The sequence below is a fragment of the Polypterus senegalus genome, chromosome 12 (assembly GCF_016835505.1).
Source record: "Polypterus senegalus isolate Bchr_013 chromosome 12, ASM1683550v1, whole genome shotgun sequence".
NCBI classification, from domain to species: domain Eukaryota; kingdom Metazoa; phylum Chordata; class Cladistia; order Polypteriformes; family Polypteridae; genus Polypterus; species Polypterus senegalus.
In genome coordinates this window covers 69,686,450-69,705,707 of record NC_053165.1, presented here as the reverse complement: position 1 = coordinate 69,705,707, position 19,258 = coordinate 69,686,450, and the positions used below count along the sequence as shown (strand labels likewise).

The 19,258-nt window shown below is 39.5% G+C and overlaps 1 protein-coding gene across 8 annotated transcripts; it reads right to left on the bottom strand.

The window, feature by feature from the left end:
* Positions 1-1,494: 1,494 nt before the first annotated feature.
* On the bottom strand, positions 1,495-18,126 carry p2rx4b (purinergic receptor P2X, ligand-gated ion channel, 4b). 8 transcript variants are annotated; one of them, XM_039772123.1, is made up of 13 exons: positions 17,775-18,125; positions 15,058-15,202; positions 11,961-12,032; positions 10,420-10,492; positions 7,483-7,579; positions 6,234-6,314; positions 4,449-4,590; positions 4,218-4,354; positions 4,011-4,104; positions 3,664-3,729; positions 2,959-3,032; positions 2,059-2,131; positions 1,495-1,832 (listed from the first exon to the last, which is right to left on the bottom strand). In XM_039772123.1, exons 1-13 carry the CDS (start codon positions 17,924-17,926, stop codon positions 1,797-1,799), a joined length of 1,242 nt encoding a protein of 413 aa, XP_039628057.1. In that variant the 5' UTR covers positions 17,927-18,125; the 3' UTR covers positions 1,495-1,796. The 8 variants fall into 8 exon arrangements, with proteins under 8 accessions (XP_039628057.1, XP_039628062.1, XP_039628056.1 ...); XM_039772128.1 differs by having other exon boundaries at positions 2,937-3,032; positions 17,775-18,124; XM_039772122.1 differs by having other exon boundaries at positions 1,495-2,131; positions 3,664-3,720; positions 17,775-18,126.
* Positions 18,127-19,258: the final 1,132 nt, after the last annotated feature.

Here is a 19,258-nt window from a genome sequence, read left to right as displayed (position 1 = left end):
TCTCTCAAATCATAGTTTAATCTGTTACAGTGTTGGGAAGCTGACGCGCAACCCTTTTTTTTTAATAAACAACGGACTTTTTAAAAACACTAAAAATTCAGCCACGCTGAAAATCATCCAGAGCTGGAGCAGAAAACAGAGATGGATAAAATAGTCAAAGTGGACCATATAAATATATATTTTTTTGTTTGTAACAACTGACTCGACCGCCTTTAAAGAATGCAGTTTTGCGACTCCACATATCAGATACGGTAAGCAGACTATTGATGGCTTTTCGACAAGCATTCGGTTTTCGTTGTGCTTGCTTTGTAACGCGTCTTGCGATGGTGTTACATGTGCTAGACTAACACCATCATAGCACAGGTGGAGATCCACACGGTGTGCTGCTACGAGCCTGAAGATAGTCATGCATATTGGCTAAAAATAAAAGTCTGTATTCATCAGTGGGGTTGCAGTTTATTGCTTGATTTGTATCGCCACTGATAACAAAATATTGTAATGTGTAGCATGAAACAGCGCACTTTAAATATAGCTTGATGTCCACTGTATAGGAAGCAATTGAATTATTGTTTAACAATTAAGTTAACAGAGTTCAGTAACTTGGGCCCGAATAGATTATGGAGCGGGTCCAGCCGAAGACCACCATAAACAGATTTCAACATTCTTAAAACACTTTTTAAAGATTACATTCTTCTGCAGAAATATTCCATTGCCATGCGTGACGGAGGACTTGAACAAGGGCGCAAGTTCCTACTATGTAAAGAGGCACTTGGCGGCTGTGCCACACGACCCACAGGAACCACCATTAAGCAGATATTTTTATGGCTTATACAGAAAATAATTGACCTGTTTTTAAATGACACACAATATTTTGGATAATGATTTCCAGATGGAACTTGCAAATGACCAAAAAAAAAAAACTTTTAAAGAAGGATGCTGGATTCAGATAAAGTCAGTTTATCAATGTCACACTTCAAAATCCATCAATTCATTCATTATCCCATATACTCCAGGAAAATAAATGAGGGACAAAAAATTGTTACATTGTTTTTACTGTCTCTTGCTTGTTTTGAGGTCTTTAGTTCATCTTTATTACTCGGATTTATTTAATCATTTTGTCTCATTATACATATTGATCACTATTGTTGGAGCATTTTTCAATTTTCCTTTAACAAAATGATCCATACCAAAATAAATGTTCAAAAACGGGAGGGCAGTCGTTTAATTTATGCTAATGTTTGTTAGTGGCAATGCAGCTTGCCTTGCTTATTCATTACACTCTATATAGGCCATTTTAAATTACAATATGTGCATTGGAATATAAACACACTCCATTAGTGGTATCATTATAAGTTAACTATACCCTCCTTCAACAATGATAATAAAGTTTTGTCTCCGTTTAACCTGTTGCCTCAAATTGGAATATGAACACTTCACAATATTTATAAAAAAAAAAACACACCACAAAAGACAAGACACAGGGAGATGGTGACGTAATGAAACTCTTCAAGAACATTGCTTTATTAACAGGTTTACACAGATCACACTGTATAATCCATTTTGCTGCTTGTTATTATGAAACAGATCACCTCACACATCCATTTTCATGATACCAGATGAACGATAACAACTTGGTATACCAACGCATTTCATTATTAGGTGCAATGTGCGGGCTATAATCCAGGCGAGCACGTGCATTCACCTTTTCATCCCAAAGGCCTTGCTGCCTTCCACTGTAGGCTCAGCCCACACCATACAGCGTCCAGCAATGCATCTCTTCATATGGTGCAGAAAATTTATGGAGTGTCACATTCTAATGTTGCATTCGGTGCCTTTAAATTAAAAATAAGTACATATGTTAAAAATAGTGTGTTACTAGTACCCCCTCCTTAAACGCTAGAATAACAGAGCCACATGATGAGCGTTGCCTGGCAAAATGGACATTTTACACAGCAGCTTTGAACGTTGGAGCTGTTTATTCAGTTATATGAATATGCACACTTAAATCTGAGAAAGAACTTGGTGTAAAGTTAAAACAGGAGTTCTGATCTCAATTACATCAGTAGGTCTGTTGTTGCCAAGGCACTCTTCTATCAAAAGGGCTTCACTTTCCAGGACAGAGGGCCTCATCCTAGATGGGAAAAGGGTGTTTTACTTCAATTAATACCCAATAATAATAAAAAAAAAAAAATCAAGGCAATCAACAAGCTTTTGTTTTGGCAGAATACAAGATCAGTTACCCAGTTATCACTGGAAACCCACCTTTTATACACTTACTGCAGAGTGTTTTATGTTATGTACATGTGAGGAGTGTATGACAATCCCAGATCATGTGAATTCTGCTGGGAACGCCATTTTATGGTAGCACATACAAGAGCAACTTTCAGGAGGCAATTTTTTTTTTTTTTAAAAAGTGCACTTATAATGTGCAAATTAAGGCAATGGATTAAATACTTCATAGAAATGTATTATATGACTACCTTAGGGAACACCAACAGGAATTTGTTTTAACTCCTAAAACATTCAAAGAATGGAATCAAGGTAAATACTAAGCAACACCCACATATACACTAAAGCTGCTTTATTTCAAAAGCGTAGAGGCTTTTACTTCCAATGAAAATTATTTTACCCAGTACTAAAAAAGACCCCTTAAGTAGACTCATTCTGAGCCAATAAATAGTTTATTTTGCTCTAGTTCTGGAATTATTTGGTACTGCTGCATTACATGTTCAGCACACTGAATGTCGCACAAAAGTAGGAAAACTGCTATTGGATAGCTAGTAGCTTTGTCACAAACCACATAAAAAAAAATAAAGATTGCCTGATTGGTGAACATATGTTTCATTTCAGTTTAAGTTTAGTGTTAGCTACTTAAATGCAAAGAAGAAATACTCTACATGCTAGTAGGCACAAGGACTTTGCAATGTCTCACTTACAAATTCATAGTCCTCCACATACTTGTATTTCTTTTCTCTGTAGTAAAATCTTTTCTTCAGTAGGTACAGAACAATGATGTCACAGAGCACTGTCGCCTACAAGGAAAGAGCCAAAACACAATTACAACTAGAAAGAGAAGAGAAGAACTAACTCATTCTACATATTACGAATGTATGGTCACCAAATTCATCAAGTGTCTATTTAGTTTCTAAACTTCAAGCAAAAAGTAGAATGCGATCAAGTGACAACAACAGGATGAAACCAAGTAAACTGCTGAACAAAATTCAAATATAGAAGAACTGATTAGAAGATGCAAACTCAAAAGTGTTTAACCATTTATGCAAAAGCCTTTCAGTTCTGAAGACAGTGACAAGTCAAGTAAAATGACACCTTTTACTGGCGGACTAAAATAGATTACAATATGCAGGCTTTCGAGGCAACTCAGGCCCCTTCTTCAGGCAAGATGTAATTAAGATGTAAAGTTGAGTACATCTTGCTTGAAGAAGGGGCCCGAGTTGTCTTGAAAGCCTGCATATTGTAATCTATTTTAGTCCGCCAGTAAAAGGTGTCATTTTACTTGACTGGTCACTACATTCACAATGGCTACATTGGTACAAAACCCTAGTACTACAGTTCTGAAGACAAAAGTATATTGTAACTATTTTTTCCAGACTTCTTTAACTCTAATAAATGTCAGGAGGAACGTAAGATAAATGCATTACTCACAACGCCAAAGAGAGCAAGACCAGAGCCGATGTTGATCATTGTAGGGATGATGTTAAACTTTCCAGCCTGTCAACATGAAAACCAAGTTAGAAAAAAAAATATAGCAACAAGTAAGATTGGTTTAGTTACCAAATTAGGTGAGGCTTTAATAAGCAAGTCCATCCAATCAAGGTCACCTTTCTGATTTATGATCATTGTACCAAAAAGACTAAAGGTTAAACATGAACATCTCCACAGTTGAAGAAAAAGTTGATGACAAATCAAGCATGACATTAAAACCAGATGAGAAATAGCTGGGTGTAAAACATGGAAATTGTGATCACATTAGAAGAGGTGCATGTACTGACCTTTCCAAAAACCATGACATCAAACCGTATCCCATAAGCTTTGATCAGAGTTCGGCTTTCAGTGCCATTTGCAGACTTGTAGTATTTGGAAAATCTTTTAGGATTGAAGAATTTTAAAAAAAAAAAAAAAAAAAGATAATGACACAAAAACACTCTCAGACATAATTTACAAAGTCAGATCTTCCCAAGTGTTCTAGAGACCCTCACCTGAAGTTGTAGCCTGGTGCAACATTATTGTCTGGGTCTTTGTTATCCAGTCGGCGAAAAATATAGCGAGGAACACACTTGGACCATAACTGATCTAAATCACATTCCCATTTGATTTGGATTCCCATCACACCACCCTAAAGGAAATCATCAATTACAATAAGCAAATATTTGTGCATTCTTGTTGTTAATTTCCTGAATTAGAAGTCGCTCTATAAAATATCCTCTTACTTCAATTGCCATATCCTGGAAGTTTTCCCCAGCCTCTTGAACAATATCCCCAAGTCGAAAAATTGGACATTCAGGATCTGTCAGACGATGAAATATACACTGCTGCAGATACGTGGAGTTAATATGGGGCAAAATGTTCCTCCTGAGAATAAAATAATACAGTCTTTTAAAGCAAATGAACATCAATTTTCTAACCAAGTGTTTGTGAATAGAGTTACAGAAGGCATTTAATTCAATCTAAGGTCCAATGTACAAAGTCCAAATAATGATGTACATACAATGCAAGATACAAGCCTACTACAAAAGAGAATTGTTATCAGATACAGAAACTGTATATTTTTCCCCCCTGATTAAAGAGTTGGAGAGAATTTGTTATCAAAAGAAATAAGTCCCTGGTGGAAATATGAAGCACTACTGTACATTATGTGATGCTTCATCTATAGGATGGCAGTATAAACCTTGAAGTGCTACTGTGAGGGCCTGGCCTATTCAGTTCTAATGAACCGTCTGTACATAGCTGATCATTAAAGCCTATGGGGGCTGCTGCTAGCAGATTAATAAGATTCCTTTTATATAAAAGGCTGTATGGGATATGTGCTATAAAGGAGGTAAAGGGTAGGAGGCTGAAAAATAAAAAGTCTCATATGGAACCAGGAGTAGGCAGTGGGATTTGTGATAGAAACACACGGGCCATCAGAGAGCACCTATTTAAGCCCATGTGGAAAGACAGTTGCTACAGAGGATATTAAAGTCTTGTCCGTATCACAAAGTGAAAAAAGATGCCATAAAAATCTCCAACACAAGACAGTACAGGACTGGCAATCCGCCATATACCAGGACTGCTTGTGCCTCTGAAAGAAACAGACCATGGGACACTGGCAAGAACCCAGCTTAAAATGGTTTGGGCTGGTAGGCGGTAGCAGACATTACTTCAAAGATCAGTGGGACAAGGTTGACTTGAAGTTGTCTTGTAAACTCTGGTTATTTGACATCTGCACCAACCTCAGTGAAGAGGAGTTTTCAACAAAAGGCCCTGAAGCTAGCAGGGCAGCCATTTGTGACCCCAAATAAAATTCTGGCCTTATAGTAACCCTGGTTCAAACCTGTAAAAGGTAGTGCTATGGGGTAGGAAAGTAGGTTTCTTTGTTTCCCCTTCAATGTTACTTTATTCTCCACTTTCTCTATTTTATAAGGACTTTTTTTCTAGATGTATGATGGGGCAATATGGATTCAAATCCAAGTCTGGTTTATCTGCAGTCTTCATTTTATTTCTTTAAAATAAATGATCGAAGTACCGCAGTTAGGGGTAGAAACCTGCACCAAATAAAATCCAGCTTTGAAACCTTTTACTATTTTGCTGGACAAAACCCAAGTGGCCAAAAGAAACGCCAAACTGCTGCCTTGGATTTGAGATTATTCAGTTTGGGAACCTAAATGTTTATATCTCTGAGGTTTGCTCCCGATGCTGGCACTGCAAACCTCAGTTTGAAAAACCTATTGAAAGTGAACTTGCCTGAGGAAAAAAAAAATATATATATATATATATATATATATATATATAGTGATGATTATTGCCATCATAAAATTATTAGTTTAAATCAGTCTGACTGTACCCTAAAGATATGAGAAGTGAATTCCACTTTAAACTCAATCCATAAACCAAGCTTGGAGAATTTTTAAAAGCAGTCAAAATGCCCTAAATTAAACAGAAATGTGACAAATACAGTTTAAAAACCGTCATTGTTCCAAAAGTGTTAAAATTAAAAGAAAAAGCAAAAGACTCACTTTGTAAAATTGAACCTAGGATATTGAATATTGTTCTTCACGAGGACTGTAAAGTTTTCAGCATCCTTCAGAAGTGCTGGCCTATAAAAAATAAAACACACACAGAAACACAAACAGAAGACATTTCGTTTCATTCCTTTTCAGGACCTGCACAATATACGGTAGTAATTTCCATAGGAAGTACTTGCACAGAAACAGCTGAAAACGAACATCAAGGAGAAATTCTTGGCAAAGCAATGGAATCATGCATTGGATGTTGATTTCAATAAGCATGAATTCAAATCCATACTTATTGTTGAGTACTTAAAAAAAATATTCAAGCGTCACTGTTCACTAAGGGATGCCAATTCTTTGCATACCTCTAATTATAATGCTTAAAAGAACTATGGAGAGGTTTAACTTTCTTCAGGAAATGTCTCCCTCTTGTGGTAAGAATTAAAATATGGTATTCCTGTTTAATGTCTCCCTCTTGTGGTAGGTAAGAATTCAAATACGGTATTCCTGTTTAATATAAAGTGTCTTATTTCATTTGGCTGCCAAAGCCTAATTTTAGTCTCTCTGTCACATTTCCATATCTATGGCACTTGCCCCCTGAACCAATAAAAAAAAAAGAGTTTTGACTCAATTGGCTTCTTTGTTTAACTGCAAACTGAATAAACTGAATGTCTACATTATTCATTAAGTAACATTCTCATCCAAGAACTGCAACATTTTTGCTCCATTTTTATAGTAATTTAAATGTTGACCTTTACATGACATAACACAACAGCTAATGAATGGAACTGAAAGCAGCAGTAACAAGAGTTCTCAATCTTTTAATACATAGCTATTGTTGGGCATTCCAGTGCCAGAAACAGAAGAGGAAAATACTCAGAGAAGTAACCTTGAGTGGTGCGTAACGGCTCCCCCATGCCATTAACCCACTGACCTTAGAGAGGCCAGCTGAGATGGGACGGGGACCTCGCACACTGATAGATAGATGCTTTTCACAGTGAGGATTATCCCTAAGAACTGTGTGAAGGTATGAGTACTTAAAGTGAACACATTCAGATTCTAAATTTTGATACCTAAATATTTTTCTTTTGCATCATAATTTACCACATTACAACTTCTACTCTATTTCTTTAATGACTATTTGGAAAGTGTCTGAACATTAAGAACAGATATGCTGCACAAATATGTCATATACATTACTGAAAATCCTGTATGAAGGAATGCCATCCTCTTTCCCCACATCACAGCATCTTACTTGGGCAGGGTTTGGTCATTTTCCACAGGACACCAGGCAAGCACTTCACAGGTTTGGAGAGTTCCATTGAAAGCCACACACCTTCCTGTTTGGACACCTAAAGTAGCAGATTATACCAGAAGTTACAACATTAAGTTGCAAGACAGGTGCATGGAGAATGCACTTTTCAACACAGGTCCAAGTTAGACATACATTTTTAAGCACAAACTTTGTCACAATAATTAAAATAAGCACTAGCATATAGTAGAAGGGACTTGTTTTGTTACTTAAGTCCAAGTTGTTTTACAAAGATCATCTGATCAAAATGCTCTTTGGCATTTGTAGCAAAAAGTGCCACTTGCATTACTAGAAGTTAGCTGGCACTCACAGTAAATATACCAAGATCAGATTCATCATAAAGAGTGAATGGTCTCCACCAGTGCTACTACCTTTTATATCAAGAGCATGGGCAATGAATGGGAGTGATACACTGCACTGCACAAATCAAAATAAATGGTATTTAATAAAAAGGTCCCTTTGTTATTATTTATTATTATTAATAAATTATATATTATTTATTACTTATTAAAAACCTCTGCATTTTTCCCCAGTTGATTCTGGGGTTCGTCAGCGGTGTGTTCTGCTCTTGCTCTGTTCAATGCTTGTATGGACTGGGTGTTGGGCAAGGTCGTGGGGTGCAGCGGCTGTGGGGCATCTGTTGGTGAAGAAAGATTCACGGATCTTGACGTTGCTGATGATGCTGTGATCTTCACAGAGTTAATGGAGGCTGTGATCGGGGCACTTGAGAGACTGAGTGAGGAGTCCGAGTGTCTGGCCTTGTGAGTGTCCTGATAAAAACCAACATCCAGGCCTTTAATGACCTCTTAGGCACGGCCATCAGCAGTGTGTATCTGTGGAGAGAGTGTTGACCTTGTCGAGAGGTTTACTTACCTCAGCAGTGACATTCATGTCTCTGGTGGCTCTTCCTATGAAGTCAGTAGACGAATTGGGAGAGCATGGGGGGGGGTCATGAGGTCGCTGGAGAGGGGTGTGTGACGCTCCTAATATTTATGCAAAAGGATGAAGGTCCAAGTCTTTAGAGTCCTGGTGCTTCCTGTCTTGCTATATGGTTGCGAGACATGGACGCTATCCAGTGACCTGAGACAAAGACTGGACTCCTTTGGTACTTATCTCTTCGGAGAATCCTTGGGTACCGTTGGTTTGACTTTGTGTCTAATGACCGGTTGCTCATGGAATACCGAATGAGGGAGCGTCAGTTAGAGCACTACGGCCATGTGGTGCATTTTCCCCGGCTTGTAGGACCCTCATTGCTGGGGACCCAAGTGGCTGGACCAGGCCAAGGGGTTGCCCACATAACACCTGGCTGCAGCAGATAGAGGGTTATTTCCAGAGTGTGGGACTGGACCGTGCGTCTGCCTGGGGGGTTGCAAACCGGGATCCCAAGTTGTTTCGTCGTGTAGTGGGTGCGGCAACACACTGTACCAGTGCATGCACCCCCAACTTGACTTGACCCCTTAGTTTCTCAACACAACATTATGTACTAAATCTAATAAGAGTGCAGTACCCCATGCAGTAGTAAGTCCAGTTAAAACTGAAACAGGCCCACCTCAATGGTGACATTAGTGTATGTATTAATGCATCTGCTGGACAGCAACAACAGTGTTCTCATATTCCATGGCGGTATTTATTAAAGGTCACTCAAGAAGTGTCTTAGCCAGACTATTTCTGCATGTCTCTATGTTATTTATTGTGGAAAATGCAGCAAAAAAATAACACCATCTTTTGCACTCTTTGCATAATGTTAAAAAGAGTGACGGTGTTACTTTCAAACCAAAGGCGAACACAGAAATTAAAACTTTAGTGAGTGTGAACTTGAGGTATTACTGTCATTTGGCGAAGTGGCCAATAACGAACATACTGTATTACTAAAATAAGTCCCAAAGGTCATTTTTTAAACAATCTTCTTAAGGCCAGCCATGGTTAATATGAATAAGCTGTTAATAAGTGAATTAGGCTCACAGTGCCACACTGGTAGAACTGCTGTCTCATAGTGACGAGTTTGGGGGCTGCTCCCCAGATGGAGTTTCCACATCATGCCAAGTTGGTTTGCTCTGGTTTCCTTCCACAGTCCAAAGACATGCAAGTTGAGTAAACTGGAGATTTCTAATTTGGCCCATCTAGGTTCACCCTGTGATGAGCTAGCACCCAGTCCAAGTGTTTCTCCTGCCTGCACCTATTGTTTGCTGGGAGAGGCTCCAACTGCCAGCTGCCCTGGATAAATGGGTTTAGAGGGTTGATGGATCAACAAATACTGTATCTATCCTGCCCAAAGCAACTCTCATGTGCACATCGCCTGTACTTAAAATAGGTAAAGAAATACTCTGTACTTACTTTATACAAGTTAAATCAGGCAGATTAACACCACTGTGTTTCTTAAAATCTAACATTTCATTCCATTGTATCCAAAAATATGAACAGCTTTAGTACTATGACACTTAACTACGGCTTTCATAGTTCACACAGAAGGTGTGCAAAACTCAAGCAGGTGTATAAAGTACAAATCTGCCAGACCCTGCCACAAGACATTTTACTTGGGAAAGAGATGTGCAAGTACTGGCCTGAAGCCAAATGTATATTAAAAGCTTTGACTGAAATTAAGCTGAAGTTTGCTCCCTATTCCTTAAAGCCATTATATTTGCCTAACATGAGATCCTTTTAAAAATATGATCAACCAAAGAGTACAGGAGCTCGCTCTCTGTATTTATACCTTAACTAGCTGGAGCATTACTTGCTGAATGGCAAGCTGATAAAATGAAGACCTGCCAGGCTTAATGACCTATAAGGAGCTCTGCTAACATTGAATGGTACATTTATGACATCTAAAAAGATATTTTAAAGAAATTAAAATGAACACACTAAGTCAATCAAGTGTCATACCATTGCTCTTGATATTAACAAGTCCTTTAGTGCAGTTCTTATCTGAGGTGCAAGTTGTAGATGGACCAGGCATCTAAAGACAAACAAGAGAATACATATATTATAGATTAATGTACCAAACCAGTGACTTGAGTAACTAGACTTCTAAAAACATATACACACTGCCCACCTCTATTACAGTAGACTCTGAATTACTCTTTTTTTTTTTTCCCAATTTGGATTAAAAGATGAATATGAGGCAAGTGTTTATTTTGGGGTATTGGAACATACGTTAATATTCCCATTCCCATAGGTACTGCAACAACTCACTTCCAAGTATTAATTTATCAGTATTGCACTGGAAGTGTGCACATGAGAGTTGGGCATGTGCAGTGTTGTAGCCTTTGCTCTTCCCTCTGGAATCAGAATGCCTGATCCAACATGAAATCTACTGAACGGACTAGAAGCAAAACACATCATCAAGGCCAACACACATGGAGTCTTGTAAAAGTTAGCAATTTGGGGCACCCTGGAAATGAAATAAATCCCAAGTGTACTTTAAGCTTAGTTCATCTCGATGAATAGAGGCGATGCAAGTGCTATTATTCTATAAATGGTAGAGCAGATGTTAAAACCCACCCAGAATTGTTCAGTGTATTGACTCATACTCATCTCCTTGTTCTATAATAGGAAGTGCTTCTGTATGCAGCAGTAAGGAACTACAAGGACTGAGCCACCACCATGGACTTGCATGTAGAAGCACATTTACTACTGTCAGAGACGCCCAGGAGGACCGGAGGAGGGCTTGCTCCTTCCCCAGACCATGTGGGGGTGACCACCTTGGTACCTTTGGGGGCCACGGGTACAGAACTTTGAAGCTCCACCCTGTAGGAGCACGTGGTCACCGCCAGGGGGCGCCCCTATGCCTTTGGAGCTCTGGACCACAACACTTCCGCCACACACGGAAGTGCTGGAGGAAAGAAGACTGGGGACACCTGCAATGCTTCCAGGTGCACAGCCAGCACTTCCGCCACACAGGGGAGTGTCCACGCTGGAGGGTTGGGAAGCACATGGAGCCCATCTGGGCTTGCATAAAAGGGGCCGCCTCCCTCCATTCGATGGCTGGAGTCGGGTGGAAGAGGACAGAGCTCGGAGGAGAGGAGTGGAGGTGGACCAGAGACAGGAAAGGCATTGTGTGAAGGCCTGGACTTGAGGGGTGATTGGTGCTTCAACACACTTATTTGTGTAAATATTGTGAAACCATCATGTCTACCTGTCTGTGACCAGGCTGTACCCCACACTACATACACATGTAAGACCTGAAAGACCAGACTGTCAAGTGGTGAGGTTTTCCATGAAGTGGACCACAGGGGTAGGAATGGACCAAGAAAAGTCTGCTGTCACACCAGTGCACTACATTAGAGATCTCCGGTGGATGGAATATAGATTGAGAAGAGAGAACATACTTTTTTTTTCTTTTTACAAGACAGAATCAACTGAAACTTTAACAATATTACACAACCGAAAGGAATAGACAGGGAAACCTTATCAAACGCTCTTACCTCGGCACAATGACCTTGCTCTTGATCAGGTGTGACAATCATGTTAGTCATCACAAAAAAAGAGGTTTCTTCCTGGTGCACAAAGCAGTAAAGACATTACTCCATTATCATAGTGGCCAATTTCTTTAAATGTAGTGTAATTCATGCATAACATGACAACATGCACTACGCCACCTCAAGTTTCCATGCTGTTGTGATCTAAAAAGAATGCTCAGAAAATAAATGTTATTGAGGCCTAATAAAGGAGGGGATGAATAACACACAGTGGACAAATACAGGGTGGATGGCTCAAATCTAGAACCTCTCTCAGAGTCTGCCTTAATACAAATAAAGTACCGAACTGTCCATAAAGATATTGCTGCTGGTGCGCTAGTCAAGACAGTTTTTTGCCATCCTTGACAGAACATCTTAAGGCAGACTTCCTATTCAGGACAAGACCACAATACATAATATTACAGGCCAAAGTGCAGCCAACTCCATCTACTTCAGGATCACCAGATGCCAGGGACTATTTCAATAATTAGGCACTCTAAAATTAACCTGGAATGAATGACTGGCGACGTGCCCTCCGATTTACTGGCACCTGGTACGTGTTGAGGCAACAAAAAAAAAAAAATTGAAGACAATTTCAAACAAACACGTCAAGCTGTAGTTATGTGTAATTCTGCTCTCAGAGCTCCAGAGATTAAGGGCCCATTCCCAAACACCTGTACTTGAGAGGCAAGTTAATATCTGAATCTATAATATTGATTTTATAGTGATTAACACGACTAAGGCCCTGCGGTGGGCTGGCGGCCTGCCCGAGGATTTGTTCCTGCCTTGTTCATGATCATTTCTCCTGCTTTGAATGGCTCTCATGCATCTTTAATTTTTTTTTTTTTGTGTATAATGTACATTTCTCCTTCACCTGACTGAAAATTGTGGCCTGTAATAACCGACATCAAAATCTGACAAGCTCTAGACGAGCTGAACGCTTGCACTGATGATGCATAAAAACTCCACAACATTAACTCTTTGAGGGCTGAATATTATTTCCAAAAAATTCAGTTTTCTGAAAAGCACAGAAAGCAATGGTTTCAAACATAAATCAGCATAAAATGTTTGTTACTGCATGCCGTGGCTGCTGTCGGTGTTTGCTCGGTGTCTCTGACAGCAGCGATTGCACAGGGGTGGACGGATGGCCAACAGGAATGAATGGCGGGCCGGCTGCCTGGCTGTCGTCACTGGGCAGGTAGGGGCAGGTAGGTGGTGGTGATTTGTACATCTTGTCATCGTTAAGTGGTGGTCGTCCCAGACGAATGTTGCTGTAGGCACATCAGCTACACAAATGTGTTTAGCACCACGATCAGCTGGGAACTGACCAGCTGATGCCGGTACCTGACATTCATTTTCAATCTCCATATCCACATCACTTGCATCATAATCAGAGTCCGACAAGTCAGAATGTGATTTGGGAAATCGAGATCAAATCAATGAAGCTAATCTTCCTTCTAGCACAGTTAGTCAAACTAAAAAGTAATGGCGACTTTTATTGTAGTTTACAGCGAATTATCATCCTCTACCCCAGAATTTTGATAAAAGTCAACATCCGCCTTAAAAGAGTTAATAGGAGGAGGAATATGCAGGTCTGGTACATGACTTGGCCAAGTGGTGAACTAGCACAGTGAACTAACTGCAGCCGAGTATTAGCCAAGAGTGTGGTATAGTGGAGTTCAGGACGTGCAAGGATATCCTGACTCCAGTTTCGATCCCAACATTGAAGGTTCAGGTGATCCAGGCCTAAGAATCTATCTAGAGAAGTAACTGAACAGAAAACGTGATAAGGCTGCAAACACTAGTGCAAAATGCAAAAAGAGCCGAGGACGACTGCTTTCCTGACGCAGATCATCTCCTTTGGTGTTAATCAAGATAGCTGGTTCTGCTCTGGCCATTAGCCTAGATCTTCTGGAGCAGAGACAGACACAACAATGTTGGAAATCACATTCTACCATGGTGCTCAGAGATAGTCCAGAACAGTGCACAATATTTTCTCCCATGAGACAAAATGTATATTCTACTAGGCTGACCCACCTTTTAAGGCGACCAACTTTTATGTTGACCACTTCTTAAGGCAATTCAATATGTACATCAATTTGATATTTTATACAAACTCATTCATTTGGTTATATTGCATTTGAGCGTTATTACTTTAATACTCGTAGTTTCTGTTATTTTTGTGATGAAATGTAAACTTTTTTTCTATATTGAGGTCGCCCTTTTGAACCCCCCTGATATTTACTACGCAGTGAGGCATTTGTACTCCATCAACATTAATTATTTCCAGAGACATAATTTTGTCTATTTTTCCAGCACATCGCGCACAAAGGCAAGGGAACAATGGGAGCACCAGAACTCTGCTCACATTATGTCGCTTCATACCGCAAGCTGCAAGTAGTAAGTCTGTGATAAGCGGAATAGATAGATACTTTATTAATCCCAAGGGGAAATTCACATACCGCTACGCTTTCCACTCACGGGACGGAAGGACAATCCCGACCGCTTTTATATAGTAAGAAAGAAGAAGATGATATCGCACAGTCTGGAGTAGAAAATCATCTTTTACCTGGAAAAACGAAACTACACATCCCATCGTGAATTGCAAAATGGACGGGGTGTGTGTGAAACTCCGCGCCTGCGTAGCACTAACGGGACGGAAGGACAATCCCGACCGCTTTTATATAGAAGGATGTTAAAATGTTAATATAAATAATGGATATTTTATCTTTTAATGTTTAGATTTGAGTATGTGTAGTGTTTATTATTATCTGAGAGGTGTTAATAAGTGTGGGCTGCTGTAGGACTAAAAATCCCCTGCTATGTCAATAAAGTGATATCTACACTTAACAGACTCCGGGGTTGGTTGCTCACTGCTTACTGCCACTGGCAGAGGTCACATCAACGTGACTGTATGAAAACACTTGGACACTGATGGTGCCTGTTCTCAGTATCACCACACAACTTTGAGGATTTTCAATGAAAAAAAAAATCATGAGAGTGCAAGACTTTCCATTTACAAAATAACAATAATGCGACAGGATTTGTGGAAAAGGTGCAGTACCTGGGGAGGTATAATATAATCAGCCACATCCCAGATCCTCACTCCCATGCTGTCGTTTGTCACCGTAATGCCCTTAACTTTGGTGGTGACAGAACTGATGACGGTGTCAAATTCCTGATATCCCTTCTTCCACACAAACACCCAACTGTGGAGCAAAAAGGCAAGATTTACTAAAATTATTCTGAACAATGTTAAAAATAGGTAGTTTCATCATCAAGTGCATAAATCTTAAGGTTTTAAGTGAAAGAGAGAAGATGGCTCCAAGCTTACAGAAACAGAACGAAATTTCAGTCAGTTACAGATTCACTATAAACAGACAAAGCCAAAAATAAAAGCAAAAGTAGTAACATGCAGCACTTATGTATCACTTCTTTTATTTCTTCACCAGTTGCAATTCCCGATATGCCAACACTGCTTTGCTTATTAATTTTCAAAGAGCCAAACTTAAAAGAAACGTTTGGGGTAGCATTTGATTTATTGATAGAGATATGGCAGGCTAACGATGAGGCTAATTAAAGAGAAAAAAAACAAACAGATTTAACACTCACTTTTTAAATTTTGTCCTTTCTGTGTGAGTTGTAATACATCAGTAGCTTTCAAACTGTGGGCCAGGTAGGTTAGAACAATACTAGTGAAGCCAACATTTCTTTTAAAAAAAAAATAAGTCTTTAAACAGTTTTTAGCTAAAACAAACTCAGAATGTAAAACTGTTGCAAAAAAAAAAAAAAAAAATGTTTTTTATAGTTTAACCAAAGAATATGACACGATACTTGATGACGTCTGTGTTAGCAGTCTGCTGCACTTTAGCATTTGCTTTGTTGGGGCTGCAGGTTTGTATTCCTAACAGTTTTACAGTTTGTGAGTCTCTTTATCTCAATCTGGTCTTATTTAAATTAGCATATTTTACTTTGTCTCCAGACCAGGTGGTATAACATTTTGGGAAATCTTGGGCTTAAAGAATGTTTAGGGTTACAGATCAAGTAGTAGTATGTGTCACATACTTCAAAAGATGTTCATGAAGGATGAACCACTGGTTCCCAGTTTTCTGTGGTGGCACACTGTTCCACTACAACTGGCCACAGTACTTGACAGTTACCTGCAACACTAGAAAAAAAAAAAAAAGCTACACAAGATTACCCTCATTTAGGATAAACATCCATCCATCCATTATCCAGTCCACTTTATCCTAACTACAGGGTCACAGGGGTCTGCTGAAGCCAATCCCAGCCAACACAGGGCGCAAGGCAGGAAACAAATCCCGGGCAGGATGCCAGCCCACCACAGGGCACACACACAGCAGGGACAATTTAGAATCGCCAATGCACCTAACCTGCATGTTTTTGGACTGTGGGAGCAAACCAGAGTACCATGGACACATTTATGTACAGTAGAATGTATGGCAGGGCTGGGTGGTCTTCTGCCCTTGGAACGTCTAAAATGTATTTTCTCCAGCTAAAGTTTTTTCTTTTCACTTTTCTTTGGTCCTTCAACCACACTATTCAGCAGTAGTACAAAATGAAGTTTTAAATTCACCCCCCCCCCTCCTGTTTTTATGGTGTTGCTATTGTGCATCCGATTTATTATTTTATATGTTGACTGACATTTTTAATAATTTTTATAACAGCAAATATTTAGTATTAATATCTAGATTAAGAACTGTGGGATGCATTTTTACATGCAAAAAAAAATTACATTTAAAAGCTATTATATTATTACTAGTCAAGCACAAAGGGGACGTTTTGATTTGCTTCAGGGCCCATCCACAGCACCTTCAAGTGGTTACGGACTGAAAAGCATCCAAAATCAACTTTGTGTGGCAACGTTTTGTTAGCTGCCACGACAGACAGCAAACACATCTACAATGACAAAGTATCAGGAAAGGATGACTGCCATCCAGATTTGGGCAACTGTTTCAGAATCCTGTGGGTAGAGTAGTGGCTCTGAAGTTTGGGATCTCTGCCGGCAATCAGGAGGTTCCCGGTTCAGATCCCACAAATGGCAGAAGTGACTTTGGGCCCGTTATTCTGCATCCAGCCCTACCAGTAGGTTACTACTCCAGCCCCCATGAAAACCTAACACTGTGGTCCCAATCCAGGTGGTTCGTAGTGTTCCGAGTACGGCAACGTGCTATCAGCGCATGCTCCCAAACTTGCAGAATCCTACACCTTACAATGCCTTAGTGGACTTCAGGAAACTGACAGATATAAAATGGGGGGAGTTTTTAACAGAAACAATTAACAATACGAAATAAAAGTTCAGTAAAATTTGAATGCTGACTGGAGTTTCGCAAAAATATTAAATAAAGGCCTACCACTTTGTACAAGCTGTCGTACGTTGCATTTGGTAGATGGCCCTGACTTTAATTCGGACTCCTTCCTTAGCAGTCACAAGTTAAAAACTCAGATGCACAGGATTTCCGGCCAAAGAACGAAAAAAAATAAAGACAGAATACCTACCATCAAGATATATGAAACATATTTATAGAAAACATCACTCCTATCGTGTATTATTGAATAGCCTTTACAATTCTTTTTCTATAAAAAACAAAAGTTTATTTAAAAAGCACGGTCAAGTATGAATCCTGGCAATACATACTTGGCCAGTCCTGAACAGGTCCTTGATAGTTAGCATACCCAGCAGTGGTGGAAATCTGGCTGCACCAGTGCAAAAATAAAAGACCCTGTTCTCGCGTTCTACCTCCGCTTTCTCTCACTCACCCGATCACGTAGGCTAGGATCCCCATTTGGAACAAGCGGTTAATCAAGCCCACCTTCCTGCTCTTGATGTGCACTATTCTGGGAGTGTCGTATTCAAAGAGCAGTTGACACAGAGAACTGCAGCCACAACAGTAGCCGCCGGAGTTTGACATGTTCAGCTTCCAATGGATGCAGCAAAATACACCGAGAGCGAGTCCGGCATAAAAATCACGAGACCAGTTGGAACAAAGTTTATCTATGAAATGAAAAAGCGCACTACAATCCCACGATTGGTTGCTTCATCGCGATGGTCAGGTGAACCGAGGCGTGGACGGATTCGTCGTTAAGACTCCCCACACAGCCGGCACAATCACGCATTGGGGTGAAAGTTTCACTTTCCATTGGTTTACAGGGCAGCTGCCACTTATTTAAAATGCTGTTACTGTGTTTTTACTAACTTCTACGGGAACACGGCAAATATAATAAACATAGCTGTTAATTATTAATACAGTATATCACATACTAGCCAAAGTGCGTTTTACGAGTTGCATTTATAAACGCTACGCGACTATAGTGTTTATTGAAATTATCATTCCGTTTGAACGAAGTGCTTCAACATTAACAACACGTTTGGGACACTGCCATTACAAAATATGATTTCTTCAACTGAATATAAAATTTCAAACAGCCTGAAATAAAATGCAAAGTTTCAATTCCCAGCAACCGGCAAAGCACTCTGTGAAAGGTTTCCTGTGTCGGCAAGGCGGGACAGCAGTCCAGCACATTTGTGGCACGTGATTTTTGTAAGAGTGCCGATTGGCTGATGTTTATCCCATGTGGCCTCAGATGTGTAGTACATGACAGCGTTAACTTCTATGGATAGTTTTCCAGACCTGTTGCGATAATTCCCCGTTTTCCATCATTATTAATGCAAGAACTTGATTTTAAAATAACTTTTGTTTCCAATAAACACATACGGAGTTCTTTTAACGACTTCTTATATCCCACGTATGCAAATAAGAATTCCAAGTCAAAGTATTTGCCCAGTGAACACTATGGATCATTTACAGACTAAATTCTTTTAAGTTTCCTATTTCTTTCAGACTCTAAAGAAATTATTTTTTTAACAACATATACCCATCCAAGGCTCTTTTCAATTTTGATTGAAATAGCTGTGATTCTTTGTCATGATATTGAAACAACCATTCATTTAATTTTTTTTTTGGACTTAGTCCAACAAGTTCTGGTATGACTTGCATTAAAGGCGGTGCCAACATTTTTTACCGTTATAGTTTTAGAGATTATATTAATTTTGTTTTCATGTTAGAACCTTTTTAGTTACTTTTAGTATTTTTTATTCATAAATGTAACCTTAAGGGTGTAGAAGCTCTTTGGCGTGGCCACAGTCTAATCAGCTCCTTGGTTTTGCTGATACTAAGTAGCCGACAGTCCTTTCTACACCAAGAAACAAAGCTCTGAACCGGACTCATCTCCTCTTTCTCATT